Here is a 15,600-nt window from a genome sequence, read left to right on the forward strand (position 1 = left end):
GCACAGTTGAATGTTGTGAAAATTCTTTATAACTTCTGGTGCGAGTTTACTCTGAACACAGAGGCTGTATTTGCTTTAAGATACAATTATAACTGTGGCCAAGTAGGCTACTGTGGCAATTTCATCATAATGTAGGCCTATCAGAGTGGCCTACCATAAAAACTATGGAGAAAATGCATCCCATAACATTTTAACATGGAAATAGCTGTTCTAATATTCAGCCTACAGTAGCAGCCAATGTGTGGTGTTCAATGTAGACCTACATTTCATGAGAGTTTTGAAAAAAACATGTATGGATTGACATTAATCTGTTCATCCACTTGTCTTTCAGACAAGGAGGTGACTGAAAATGTTGTGTTGCTTGATGCAAGAAACCACTTTACAAAATTAAAAGCATTATTATTCCCATATCATTATTACGGAGAATCAGACAAATTATGCAACCCTCTGCCTATTGGCTACTTGGCTTATTCAAGCCTGTCTTATTCAAGCCTGTCTCAAAATACAACAAAGCTTTTTCTCTGACTTGCTTTTCAAAGATGGCTAGAAATGCACACTTTTTGTGCTTTTGTAGGAAACAACCACTGCCCTATTGCTGACTACAAATGAGCTATAACTGGGCTAATAACTAAATTACTAAGCAAGAATATGAACAAATGTGTAAATGTGGCTACATGCAGCAAAACAAGTGCATCTACTTTGCGACCACTCATGCTGTAAACACCGTCCAGTTCAAAGTGAATGGCACAGATCCATATATGGCAATAGTCTATTTGCATATAGGGATACCGCAGCTATAATTGGTTATGGTGCACCGGTCTGTGTCGAGTACGGGTCTGAGTCATGCCTGTCAATGGAATAGAATCCTACTCCAATGCGCTCTGCATACAAGAACATTTCTTGCATAGTTTGTTTTGTTTTGGTATGTTGCATTGAAAGTGTCTAATATTGTGTTGATTCGATCACAATTCCCACAGTAGAGGGAAACTTTTACAGTGTTCACTAAAGGGGAAAACTAGAAAGTTGAGTGAAGTTCAATCTCGTGCTTCTCTGCGCGGGCTGATATTTATTCTGCATGGCAGTCCTGGGAGGTGCTTGCCTGAGCATGTGAGCAGCTTAGAGGGAACATTGCTCGAGAGTGTCCTTTCGGTGGCTAGCACAGAAGTGTTTTAAAATTCACCACACCCCCTTTGAATCAGCTGTTGTTTTTTCTATGGAGAATTGCATGCACACATTTATAAACGACATGCTATTATCCTTTTATCTATAAAATAAAATAGTTTTTAATCACTTTACACATTTATTTGGGGATTTCACCCCTGTAAACATAATTTGCCTGATGACATAAGAGTCGAGAAGGAGAGTCTAATTTCGTACAAGCCATTTGTTAACACGTTTCCTTTCCTAAGCTCGATTACCTTTCACCTTTTTAAACTAGCGAGGAGAGGACAGAGAAGAGGAGGCAACCAAAACCAATTGAGATTCTCCCCTACAATCAAGCCGCTTCCTGCACCCAAATGGTGCCTCCATGCTGAACACAGACATATATGTATTATTTCCCTTTGAGGTTCAGAGGTTGAGCAACACTTTTCCGAAGTTAAGCTAAAGATTAGTTTTTACAAATTATGATTCACAAAAATGTGCCCATAACATGTCTAGCATTTTCGAACATAAGGGAAGGGCTAAATCAAATTGAGCAACAGCTTGATGGAATCCCTCATTTTTTCTGAATATGTTGACATTACCTTTTCAATACAGTAGGAACAGTGAAAGGTTGTCTCTTACCAACATGTATCATCTCATGTCATTTTCTCTGTTCTTTAGGCCTACTGAAGGACCCACAATAAGATTGCTGCTTAGCATACCCACGAGAAGTATTTTGGGGGTGAGGTGCTGTGATTCTTTTGCCGATGGGGGGATGCAGAATTTTTTGGGGTGCCCGTGCTGACGACCTCTATATTGCTAATACGGGACCCAGTAACGGCCGAGTGCACAACTTTTGTGAAATGTTTTTAACAAAATATATTTGAGTGTTTACCAGCATTTGTCACAATAGCAGTTCATCTGATATTACTTGTGGAATATAAAAAATAATTGCTTGACACAAAAAGGGACAGGGCAACAACTCTTACTATTAAAACGATTGTATGCTACAAGACTGTTCTCAATTATACAACTACCTTTTTTTGCTACAGTAGAGATGATGAAAAAAATGTTTTTTGCCCATGCTACAGGCATGGCAGGCATATCAGTCAGCTAATTCTAGTAAAGACCCAGTGCACTACCTTTGTGACTTAAAAAAAAATATATATATATACTGTTTATATATTTGATTCAGATTTTTCAGGGGTTTGCTGCAGCACCCCAACTTCCCACGGCTATGCTGATTAGGCCTATATGTGTGAATCATAACTTGCCTAACAAATATTTTCAAGTGATTGGAAACAGTTGCCATCAGGCCTCTTGTTTCCCCAGGCCAATTGTTTGACACCTCTGCTCATGTCAATTATTCTACCTTTACAGGTAAGCAACTAGTCTCACGTGGCCATCCTTCCAAAGCCCTGCTCCAGTAAACAACTATGCCTGGGCTATACCATAGTGACCTGTTACGCGTGTTTGACTTTGACCTGTTCAGCTTCATGGCGCTAAAAGTTAGAAATCCATAAGAATTGCATAGCAGTGCAGGCTGTCAGATAAGATGGAAATGGTCAAAACACGACCGTTGATCGACGCCGACATCACGTCACTGCAGTACCTGATAAATACGTGGTTGAGAGTGCTTTCAGACCCCCGCAGGCTGACGTGAGAAAAATAATGTTTTCGAGTAGCGCAATTTGCATCCTCTTCGGTTCTTCTACAGGAGCGCTTCGGTTTGGACCCAATACACCTACCACCCTTTCTCACGTACTGACTTTGAACTGGCTCCTCCCATACGGGTTAAATGCCGCTCAGTTATTCAATTTAATGCAGTCATTATAGAGGAACTGTAGAGTTGATCAATTTTATTGTAGTACATTTTTCCAAGTATTGTAACCTGTTAATTCCCGGAGCCACAGTTATGAAGACAATACTTGCTGCCTACCCCGGTGTCCTAAAAGGTAAGAGATGCGCCCTAATGAAAAATGCACTGTTTGCATCCAGACTTCAAATATCATATCCCCCGAGCGTCTTTTAGAAATGCATCCCCTTCATGATATTCCAAATCCTATTGTGTTGACGTTTAATCCGTTTAATCTTCTACAAAGAAGCAGTTTGCAATACGTTCTGAAATGACGGAGGACTATGGCAGGCCAAACATAATCAGAAGTTTGTTGTGGATGCTATAGTTTCGTGTTAGCAATAGTTTTCATATTTCGTATTTCATAACTTCCATTTTCTAAATAGTGACTGACCCCCTTGTTTGTTAGACAACTCTGTATGATCAAATGGTCATGTAGGCTGCATCTATGTGCTTTCTATTGATACACTGTGTGTAGGGAAACCTTTTGCGATTAAGGGATTAAGTAACGATAGGCTCTTGTCTAGAAATTACCACACATCATTGTCATGTGAGCCATTTGTTCTGAAATACACAGATAGTCAACAGATAAGTGTGTGTACTCTATGTGTGAGTGTGTGATGAAGAGTGTATCTGGGCACAGTGGTTTTCATACATGTTGCATGTATATTTTTGTGTGTTTACGGGTCTGATCTGTGAAGGCAGAGAAGTGAAAATAAAAATCTGTGAAGGCAGAGAAGTTTTCAGTAGAAAACATGAACATTGAAGATAGAAATATCATGAATAGACCTGACAAGATCCCTTATTCTACATGCCAGAGAGGCAAGAATGTTCAACATGATCTATTTCTATTTGCAACGTTCCACAACGTTGTGCCCTTCTGCTGCCCGATAGTGGGCAGATGTGAGGTCGGTGACTTACTCACTGTGTAGTACTCCTAGTTCACATCATGTGCTGACCCTCTGAGGCTGATCCTACCCAGTAGCCCTGACTGAAAGCATAATTGACTTAATGTGAGAGTGTGGGCCAGAGTGCAACATGGCCAATGTTTGTTTTACAGCATGACAGTGTTATTTAGTCTTTCAAAATGGGATTATGTGGCTGTGTTGTCCTGTGGCATGGGGAGGATCTGTTGATCAGGCACTATGAGCTCGGGTAGATTTAGCACAGTCCCCTCAGTGGCTCTCTCTTATGCTGTGGACTGGTCTGTCACAGTCACTTCTACATCTAGCTGTCTGGACTGTGGCTCTGCTCTATCTCTATAGCGACTGTAGTGGCGGGGGGGAATTTGACGTGACATGCGGTGTTTATTGCTTGTGGTCTGTTTCAACACAGAGCTTTGTAAGGCATGAGCCTTTGTTCAGTGTCTCGAGTCTATAATCTAATTTCCCTTGTTCATGTGTGTTTCTGTGGTTGACAGACTGAAAGCCTGGGAAAAGGTTGATGACAGTTTCATTATTTTATCTCTTTAGTCTTCTTGCTGACTCCCTCGAGCCCGTCTGTGACTTAATCCATTGATGTGGTTCTCATGTACTGTACAGTATGACTCATTTATGACCCTGTCAATCTCCTTTAGGCACCGGCTGCAGCATCCTCTCCGCCCTGCAGGACCTACCCTCTGCTCCTTGGACTGCACTCCGATCCAAGATGGAGAAACACCTTCAGGTCATCTCAGTTCTGCAGTGGGTCATCAGCTTCCTCGCCATGGGTGAGTGTGCAATTGTCTCTTGTCCTGTGGCTCTAACTAGTAGTGGCTGAAGGATATAGTGACCTGTGACCTTACAAGGAGGTCAAGCCCGTAAGATGTCTCCCCCTCACGCTTTTTTACTACTAGAGATATTATTTGAGAATAGCTTTTTCACTGGTGGGCCATATACAGTGCCTTCATAATGTAGGCATGCCCTTTGATTTATTCCACATTTTGTTGTGTTACAGCCTGAATTCAAAATGTATTAAATATAACAATGCTCACCCATCTACACACAATACCCCATAAGGACAAAGTGCAAACATGTTTTTGAAATTTTGGCAAATTCATTGAAAATAAAATACAGAAATATCTAATTTACATACAGTAAGTATTCACACCCCTGAGTCAATACTTTGTAGAAGCAACTTTGGCAGCGATTACAGCTGTGAGTGTTTCTAAGTTTCTAAAGCCTTGTTCACACTGCAGGCCTTAATGCTCAAATCAGTTTTGTTTTTCAAATCCGTTTTGGACTACCAACTGTCCAAACAGCAAGTTACATGTGACCAAATTAGATTTATTTGTGTGTGTTCAGACAGCAGTCATTTGCTGACACAGCTATGCTAGTTGTCAAAGTAACAACGGGTGTGTTTGCAGGGGTGTAGGCTGATTGTTGGTGTTCCCTATCACAACAATGCCTGCCATGGTCATTTCCCAGTTGCCTTGAATGTTCAAAATCATAGTGTAAGAACACTTTTCTAAAGCCCAACTTTAAAAATGAATCCTAGCTAGGTAGCTGTTTTGGTTTCTAGCTCATTCAATAATGTTGTTTGTAAACAATTAACAAGCTAGTTGGCAACCACAAGTCCTTATCAAACTGTCAACAGAGTAGCTAGCTATCAAGCAAGAAGATATGCCGAATAACAGTCTAAAAACCGCTTAAGGGCAAATCAGATTTGAGCGTTCAGACACAAGTCACATGGCCAGGAATCAGATTTGTATCTGACCACCTATGAAGGTGGTTTGAAATGTAGTTTGGAATATCAGATTCCCTGTGCTTTTTGGCTGTTCAGACTGCAGGGAAAAGAACAGAATCGGATATGCAAATAAATAGGATTTAAGTCACTTCAAACTGCCAATGTGAACATGACTTAAGACCTTACCACACCTCGACGGTGCAACATCTTCCCATTTGTTTATTTGGCAACAACTTCAAGAACCTTCAAATTGGTTGTTGATCATTGCTAGACAACCAACTGTAACTCTGTTTTCTTGGTAAGCAACTCCAGTGTAGATTTATTTAACTAGCCAAGTCCGTAAAGAACAAATTCTTATTTACAATGACGGCCAAACCCGGATGACGCTGGGCGAATTGTGTGCCACCCTATGGGACTCCCAATCACGGCCGGATGTGATACAGCCTGGATTCGAACCAGGTATTGTAGTGACGCCTCTTGCACTGAGATGCAGTGCCTTAGACCGCTGCGGGAGCCTATTGGTTAGAGCGTTAGACTAGTAACTGAAAGGTTGCAAGATCGAATCCCCAAGCTGACAAAGTAAAAATCTGTCGTTCTGCCGCTGAACAAGGCATCTAACACACTGTTCCTAGGCCGTCATTGAAAATAAGAATTTGTTCTTAACTGACTTGCCTAGTTAAATAAAGATGTAAAAAAATATATATATGGTAAATTCTGTTTTTGCTCTAGGATTTTGCCTGTGCTAAGCTCCATTCTGGATATTTTCTTTATCCTGAAAAACTCCCCAGTCCTTAACGATTACAAGCATACCCATAATATGATGCAGCCATCACTATGCTTGAAAATATGGAGAGTGGTACTCAGTACATTTTTGTATTGGATTTGTCCCAAACAACTTTTTGTCCTGAAAAGTGTTAAAATGCTTTGCTGCATTTTTTTTCCAGAATTACTTGGTGCCTTGTTGCAAGCAGGATGCTTGTTTTTGAATATTTAAATTCTGTACAGTCTAACTTTTCACTCGTCAATTGGGTTAGTATTGTGGAAGAACTACAATGTTGATCCATCTTCAATTTTCTATCACAACCAATAAACTCTTAACTTTATTACAGTCACCATTGGCTTCATGGTGAAATCACTGAGGGCTTTCCTTCCTCTACAGCAACTGATTTAGGAAGGATGCAGGTATCTTTGTTGTGACTGGGTGTATTGATACACCATCCAGTGTAATTAATAACTTCACCATGCTCAAAGGGATGTTCAATCTCTGCTTTATTTTTACCCATCTACCAATAGGTACCCTTCTTATCGAGCCATTGGGAAACCTCCCTGGTCTTTGGTTGAATCTGTTTGAAATTCACTCATCGACTGAGGGACATTTACAGTTTTCTATGTGTGGGGAACTGAGATGAGGTAGTCATTCAAAAATCAAAAATCATGTTGAACACTATTGTTGCACACAGTCCATCCAACTTATTATGTGACATGTTAAGCAATTTTTTTTTATCCTGAATTGATTTAGGCTTGCCATTACAAAGGGGTTGAATACTTACTAAGTCAAGACATTTCAGCTTTTCATTTTGAATTAATATGTCAATTCAAGAAACAGAATTCCATTTTGACATTATTGGGTATTGTGTGTGTAGGCCAAATGAATTAATAATTTAAAAAAAAAATTAATCAATTTTAAATTTGGGCTGGAACACAATTTGGAAAAAGGGGTGATTTATTTTCTGAAGACACTATGTATAGTTTAAACTCAACTGTTTTTTCATTCATTTCATTAATCTTCCAATGTCTGGTGGAAAGCAGACTGAACCAGGTTTAGCTTGTGCTTAGCTCCATTCCATTTATGTTTTATCCTGAAAAACTCCCCAGTCCTTACCGATTACAAGCATATCCATAACATGATGCAGCCACCACTATGATTGAAAATATGGAGAGTGGTACTCAGTAATGTGTTGCAATGGATTTGCCCCAAACATAACACTTTGTGTTCAGGACAAAAAGGTAATTGCTTTGCCACATTTTTTGCAGTATTACTTTAGTACCTTGTTGCAAACAGGATGCATGTTTTGGAATATTTGTATTCTGTACAGGCTTCCTTCTTTCCACTTTGTCAATTAGGTTAGTATTGTGGAGTAACTAAAATATTGTTAATCCATCCTCAGTTTTCTCCTATCACAGCCATTAAAGTCTGTAACTGTTTTAAAGTCACCATTGGCCTCATGGTGAAATCCCTGAACGGTTTCCTTCCTCTCCGGCAACTGAGTTAGGAAGGACGCCTGTATCTTTGTAGTGACTGTGTATTGATACACCATCTAAAGTGTAATTAATCACTTTCTCAACGGGATATTCAATGTCTGCTTTTTTTATTTCTACCAATCTACCAATATGTGCCCTTCTTTACTAGGCTTTGGATAACCTCCCTGGTCTTTGTTTTTGAATCTGTGTTTGAAATTCATTGCTTGACTGAGGGACCTTACAGATAATTGTATGTGTGGGGTAAAGAGATGAGGTAGTACTAAAAAAATAATTGTAAACACTATAATTGCACATAGAGTTAAGTTAAGCATATTTTTACTTCTGAATTTATTTAGGCTTGCCATAACAAAGGGGTTTAATACTTATTGACTGAAGACATTTCAGCATTTCATTTGTAATTCATTTGTTAATATTACTAAAAACATAATTCCACTTTGACATTATGGGGTATTGTGTGTAGGCCAGTGACAAAAAATCTAAATGTAATCCATTTCAAATTCAGGCTTTAACACCACAAAATGTGAAAAAAGTTAATGGTTATGAATACTTTCTGAAGGCACTTAAATGTAATGTCGGGCCTCATGGAAACCGCAACTTTGTCAGTAAACTTTCCAAATGTTGACAAAACAAAATATACTAGACAAGGTGGGAACTTTTTGTGTCAGGAAAATTAATTATGTGAGAAATGACGGTGGAAACACCTTTATGCGCAAATATTGATATAATAAAGTGGTATGCCTGATCACTGACAACGATGAGACAGCATGTAGGGAGGAGTTAAGAAACCTGGCCGTGTGGTGCCCTGGATAACAACCTCTCCCTCAACGTGATCAAGACAAAGGAGTTTTTGTCGACCAGGGAAGAGGCAGAACGACAGATTGTTACTTTGTAAGCTCAGGGATTCGATCCAGCAACGTTTTGGTTACTTGCCAACGCTCTAACCACTAGGCTACCTGCCGCCCCAAGATGATTGTGGACTACAAGAAAAGGAGGACCGAGCACACCCCCATTCTCAACGACGGGGCTGCAGTGGAACAGGTTGAGAGCTTCAAGTTCCTTGGTGTCCACATCACCAACAAACTATCATGGTCCAAACACACTAAGACAGTCGTGAAGAGGGGACAACAAAGCCTATTCCCCCTCAGGAGACTGAAAAGATTTGGCATGGGTCCTCAGATCCTCAAAAGGTTCTATAGCTGCACCATCAAGAGCATCCTGACTGGTTGCATCACTGCCTGGTATGGCAACTGCTTGGCTTCCGACCGCAAGACACTACAGAGGGTAGTGCGTACCGCCCAGTACATCACTGGAGCCAAGCTTCCTGCCATCCAGGACCTCTATACCAGGGGGTGTCAGAGAATTGTCAGATTTCAGCCACTCTAGTCATAGACTGTTCTCTGTGCTACCGCACGGCAAGCGGTACTAGAGCGCCAAGTCTAGGTCCAAAATGCTTCTTATTAACAGCTTCTACCCCCAACGCCATAAGACTGTTGCTACTCTGTTTATTAATAATGCATAGTAATAACTCTACCTACATGTACATATTACCTCGACTAACCTGTGCCCCTGCACATTGAATCTGTACCAGTACCCCCTTTATATAGCCTCGCTAATGTTATTTTACTGCTGCTCTTTAATGATTTACTTTTCTATTTTTTTACTTAACACTTATTTTTCTTAGAAGTGCATTGTTGGTTAAGGGCTTGTAAGTAAGCATTTCACTGTAAGGTTGTATTCAGTGCATGTGACAAATCAAATTTGATTTGATTTGGAATAACCATCATATCGAAGTAATCTTGGAGTTACACGATGACATGGTGTGTGCTCCTCCCACTACGACTCGGGAAACCATTTAGTTTATTAGGCTACAAAGGTCAAAGCTAGAAGTCCAGCTTTTGTCAAATTAACGGTGAAACTAGATTTGTTTTGTGCATTTTAGCCAACCGTAGCCCTTTTCCTAACTTTAACCTAATTCTTCTAAACTGCTACGTTAATTATCCTAACCAGGTGCGTAAATTATCCTAGCATGCTACAAAAATCAAATCTGATGTTAATTTGACAAAAGCTGCATCCCTTCTAGCCATAACCGGCTACAGATGAAATAAGTTATGATGAACTTCACAGGGTGGTGGTGAAAGTGCATGGTATGAGCTTGATGCTCCTTTCCAATAAATATTCTTATTCTGGTGACATGATGGTCGATGCTTGACTGACGTTCGACAAATACAAATATTCTCGCTCTTATCCATAATAATCTCATCATGTAGACTAACCTACCCGTAGAACCTACCCACACTTTATCTGTGAGCTGTTGGCTAGAGAGCATGTACCAAGACCTTTCTAGGCCTAATTAACTACCTAACTTATCCGTAGAGTAGAAAATGCAATGGAAACACATTGAATATCACATTTGTATTTGGTACATGAAATCCTAAGAGAAAAAGTCAATTTTGTGTGTACTACGTCATCACCCACTGTATTGTATCTGCAACAAGTCAGTTTGAAACACCGGTGGTAGGAAAATGCGCATATTTTCTTTTTGCAGAGTTTAGAATATTAACGCCGGTACTTAAATGTTACTCAGAAATGATTTGATGTTGAGATAAAAATAGTTAAATTGTATCTTTAATGAAGTGTGGTACAGTGCAGGTGCTGAATGCCTGTTCCTCTGCTCTCTCCCCTATCATTTCCTACCCCATAGGTGCCGCTGGCACTGTGCTCTTAATCTACATGTTCTGCACAGACCTCTGGGTGATCGCTGCCATGTACACTGCCTGGCTTATCTTCGACTGGAACACCCCCAAACAAGGCAAGTACCGCAGCCCTGGGATTTGAACTTGCAACATTTTGGTTACTGGCTTAACCTCAAGGCTATCGTTGCCCTATTGTAATTAAACGTAGTGCCCTAAATAGGAAATGGCTGTAATTTCAGACGCAGTGTTTTGTGTCTGTGACCATAGGGCGCTGTGCTGGGAAATTGGGTAATTGTCACCCAGGTAGTGTTGATGTAAATGATTCAGTATGTGTGTTACATTATTCAGGATGTGGGTTATAGTCTGACTGGAGATCTTTACCTCTGCCTTCTCAGGTGGCAGGAGGTCCTCTTGGGTGAGGAACTGGACCATGTGGACTTACTTCAGAGACTACTTCCCCATCAGGGTGAGTGGAAAGGAATAGGCTTAACATTTAAAGGGTCTCTCTGGGTCTGCGTGTGTGCGTGCAATGTGTGTTGGGGTGTGAAGCCAGATAATGATAGAATGCATGTATATGTTGTTTTCAGCAGCACTGCCGGTACAGATGATACAATTTGCTTTTTCTGGTCAGATACAAAGTTAAAGATCATTAATATTGTTATTGATTATGGTGTATCTCAGTAACAGTATCCTATAAGCGCAGGCATGAAGATGGTGTTATCTGTGACTGTATCCAGTATCAGCTGGAGGTTCCATGTTGTTCTTTGTCCCTTGTGATAATGCTTTAAAGGAGTTTACTTCGGTTGGAAGGATAGACTTTGCTCCACATGATAGGAGAAAGCTCTTTGATTATTTTGTTTTCCATTATTATTGTTGGGAGACACACACACTGAGGAGAGAGAGGATGTGCATACGCTGCTTTATAGGACATCAGCCTTGACAGAAATCACAGTGGGAGAAGTTAAGGTTAAGCAATGAGAAATGCAGCTGATTTAACTATTGGTTTGTTCAAGTGGAAATGAAATGGGATTCTCACGAAACTGGCACTTGACAAAAAAACGGAGTACAAAATAAACATTTTCCACCATAATTCCTCTTGGATTAGAATCTGTATTTATCTATTTCATAATTATTGTTATGTTTATTGATGAGATATTATGCATTTTACCACAATTTCCACAACTACCAACACAAAAATTCTCATTACCACAACAACTTTCGAAAAAGAAAGTACTGAACAAATACATTGCTAATATGTTTTGACATTGCTCACCTGAAGAAAAGGCTTGAGTTAAATAACACGGAAAACAAATATATTTACATTTTATTATAAAAAACCTTTTCAGAATCTATTTTTTTGTCATAATTACTTGGATATACATGTTGTTTTTATGTACACACATTTGTATTAAGAACAAAAGGCACACGATCAGATTAAGCCAAAATTACTAAAGTCTAAATTGTATTTTTCCTAATATTTCCTAAATATTAGTGCATTACGGTAATGATAATCAGGTTTTGGAGATAATGCATTTTTCAGTCATGAGTTTTGCCATTGAAAAACTGTACTGAGATTTAGTAACCTAACACATCATCAAACTGTGTCAATTGTTAATCCCAGATGATTTGCATAATACAAATCATTGATCTTAATGCAATTGACTAAAATACCCCTTCTTTCAGCATAAGTACTGTAATTACGTGCATGTATTTTCAAAAGTGGACTTAAGCATAAAGTGACATTTTTTGAAAAAGTAATTTCTCCAAGGTAATATTAGTGTATTTGGACCAGTGTTGTGGGTAGCACGTTTACGGAGAACACCTCTGATCTTTGCCATTGATCGCTTCTGTGATAGTAAAGCCCATAGAGGCCTTCACCATCTAGTGGAAAGTGTGCCCTCTAGATATTCATTTCTGTGCCATCAGCACTAGCGACTGGAGAGAAATATTTTGAATGAAAAGAAAGGACATCTGTACAGAGGTTGTGTTTATATTATGCTGTGCAACATAATGTACATTTCATAGGATGACACGTACTGTATAGGTTAAAGGGATTTTCTATTCATATTTTTAATTCGTCTAACTTTCCCAGGGACCTTCTGACAGCTATCGGACCCTCAGAAAATAATTTCCCCGATCCAAATTATCCATGCATGCAGCTATAGAAATGCGATTTATGCTCCCCATCAAATTTGTGATTTAAATTTTTTTCAAATACTTTATTTTTATTTTTACAATACTTAACATCCACAAACATCCACAACATCACCCCTGCCCAGGTGGGTCTGGGCGCTGTGTCACTCTCTGCCACATGGTGTGATTTGGATAGGTATAATATCCTAATATTACATTTTTTCATTTTAAACATTAGAAACGTGTATGACTAAATAACCAACAGTTTTATTGTTTTACAGGCTGCCTTCCTCCAGCGAGAGAGCAGTACTAACCTGTCCAATGTGATAATGCTATCATTTCAGACAATAGAAAAGTTATATTTGCATCAAAAAGCTTTGTCGAATCCTAATTTTGTATGATTATTCATATAGATTATACATTATCATAACGCATTGTATAGAGACAGCATTCAATCGCATGATCAGTGCCCTGGCACATATAGCTGCCGTGTTGTGGATTATCAATTTGGACAAGCCAAAGGAGGAGAAATGTAAATATTGATTTTGATGGTTGACATTACAGGAAGGTAGGTCGATATTTTCTTGTCTTGTTAAGAGATTCAAACAGCAGTTTTTGTACAGCCAACATTTCACATAAAGGTTGTCTTGTGTCGTGGAGGGGCATGGCCCCGGTGGACTCTCCAATAGTCTTTTGCGCAAATGTAGGCATGCTCCAAAATTCAGACATAAATACATCAATGAATACATCAGCCTTACATTAGGAAATAAAAGATGAGCTTGTGACCAAGGTCTTTCTGTTCCGGTTGAAATATTGAATTAATTATTGAATTAGTTAGATTACATATTAGTAGCCTATCTTTGGTAGAGAGCGCGTGGCTCTCTCCCTCCGACAGTTGAGATTTTTTAATGAAAGTAATGAAAAGTAATAAACGTGTTAATTTCCACGCAAAGTAATATTGTAACGTGTTACATGTAATGCGGTGAAGGCTGGTGGGAGGAGCTATAGGAGGACGGGCTCATTGTAATGGCTGGAATGGAATAATTGGAATGGAGTCAAACTTGGTTTCCATATTTTTGATTCCATTCCAGCCATTACAATGATCCCATCCTCCTATAGCTCCTCCCACCAGCCGCCACTGATTTTATTTGTTTTTCCCAATTTGACCTTTTTAGTCATTTCGGTAATGAGAAGGTCAAGTGTCTTAAAGGGGATGTTTGAGAATAAGATCCTCATTCTGAAGGCATATAAGTGAATACATTAAATGAACTTGTGCTCACCTAAGGACTACTCCTCTAGATTATGTATCATGGGTGAATATTTTTTTTTTTTAATGATTGGAGTTCTTACAGTAACTGGAAATAGTGTTACGTAATGAGAAATGTCCACAGACATTGTGTTTTTAGGTATTAAATATTATAGTTTAATGGAAACTTCAACTAGTATAACTACATCAACATTTTGTTTTATTCAAATAAGTTAGGTTTTTCTATAAAAAAAATATACAATGACCTGAGATATCCAGATTCATATCGGTAATAACAATTGGGGTGAAAATGTATAAAATTCTGATGGAAAATGTATTTAAAATAAGACACTGTGCCATAAACTAGGCAGAATGATTGTTGCAGAAGCATCATGGTTTTCTAACTCAATATGCTACTGCCATAATTAAAACTGATTTCATGAGAATCATAATACCCCCCAATGGTGACAATAATTATTGGTATTTAATATACCCCATATCGTCTCTTTTAGATCACAAATAGGGGCGGCAGGTAGCCTAGTGGTAAGAGCGTTGGGCCAGTCACCGAAAGGTTGCTGGATTGAATCCCCGAGCTGACAAGGTAAAAATCTGTCGTTCTACCCCTGAGCAAGGCAATTAACCCACTGTTCCCCGGGCGCCGAAGATGTGGTTAAAACCTCTACAGGATTGGTGGGTCCCCCGCGGGACGGTTGAACTAACGTAGGATAATGTGATTAGCATGAGGTTGTAAGTACCAAGAACATTTCCCAGGACATACAGTGGGGCAAAAAAGTATTTAGTCAGCCACCAATTGTGCAAGTTCTCCCACTTAAAAAGATGAGAGGCCTGTCATTTTCATCATAGGTACACCTCAACTATGACAGACAAAATGAGAAAAAAAATCCAGAAAATAACATTGTAAGATTTTTTATTAATTTATTTGCAAATTATGGTGGAAAATAAGTATTTGGTCACCTACAAACAAGGAATATTTCTGGCTCTCACAGACCTGGCTCTCACAGACCTTCTTTAAGAAGCTCCTCTGTCCTCCACTAGTTACCTGTATTAATGGCACCTGTTTGAACTTGTTATCAGTATAAAAGACACCTGTCCACAACCTCAAACAGTCACACTCCAAACTCCACTATGGCCAAGACCAAAGAGCTGTCAAAGGACACCAGAAACAAAATTGTAGACCTGCACCAGGCTGGGAAGACTGAATCTGCAATAGGTAAGCAGCTTGGTTTGAAGAAATCAACTGTGGGAGCAATTATTAGGAAATGGAAGACATACAAGACCACTGATAATCTCCCTCGATCTGGGGCTCCACGCAAGATCTTACCCCGTGGGGTCAAAATGATCACAAGAACGGTGAGCAAAAATCCCAGAACCACACGGGGGGATCTAGTGAATGACCTGCAGAGAGCTGGGACCAAAGTAACAAAGCCTACCATCAGTAACACACTACGCCGCCAGGGACTCAAATCCTGCAGTGCCAGACGTGTCCCCCTGCTTAAGCCAGTACATGTCCAGGCCCGTCTGAAGTTTGCTAGAGAGCATTTGGATGATCCAGAAGAAGATTGGGAGAATGTCATATGGTCAGA

The 15,600-nt window shown here is 39.5% G+C and overlaps 1 protein-coding gene across 5 annotated transcripts in view; it reads left to right on the plus strand.

Annotated features, from left to right (window-relative positions):
* The window catches only part of LOC110533663 (diacylglycerol O-acyltransferase 2), a 32,950-nt gene that overhangs the window by 4,330 nt on the left and 13,020 nt on the right, over positions 1-15,600 (plus strand). For 2 of the 5 annotated variants that reach the window (XM_021618093.3, XM_021618094.3), the window contains 3 exons: positions 4,575-4,706; positions 10,626-10,733; positions 11,013-11,083. In XM_021618093.3, the coding sequence (XP_021473768.2) occupies positions 4,575-4,706; positions 10,626-10,733; positions 11,013-11,083 (311 nt within the window). Of the gene's footprint in view, positions 1-1,824; positions 1,886-2,547; positions 3,099-4,006; positions 4,438-4,574; positions 4,707-10,625; positions 10,734-11,012; positions 11,084-15,600 lie in introns of those variants that run through there. The other 3 variants (XM_090186384.1, XM_021618092.3, XM_021618095.3) reach the window with 3 other exon arrangements.

Source organism: Oncorhynchus mykiss, chromosome 10, assembly GCF_057628025.1.
Source record: "Oncorhynchus mykiss isolate SJ-2025 chromosome 10, ASM5762802v1, whole genome shotgun sequence".
Taxonomy (NCBI): Eukaryota; Metazoa; Chordata; class Actinopteri; order Salmoniformes; family Salmonidae; genus Oncorhynchus; species Oncorhynchus mykiss.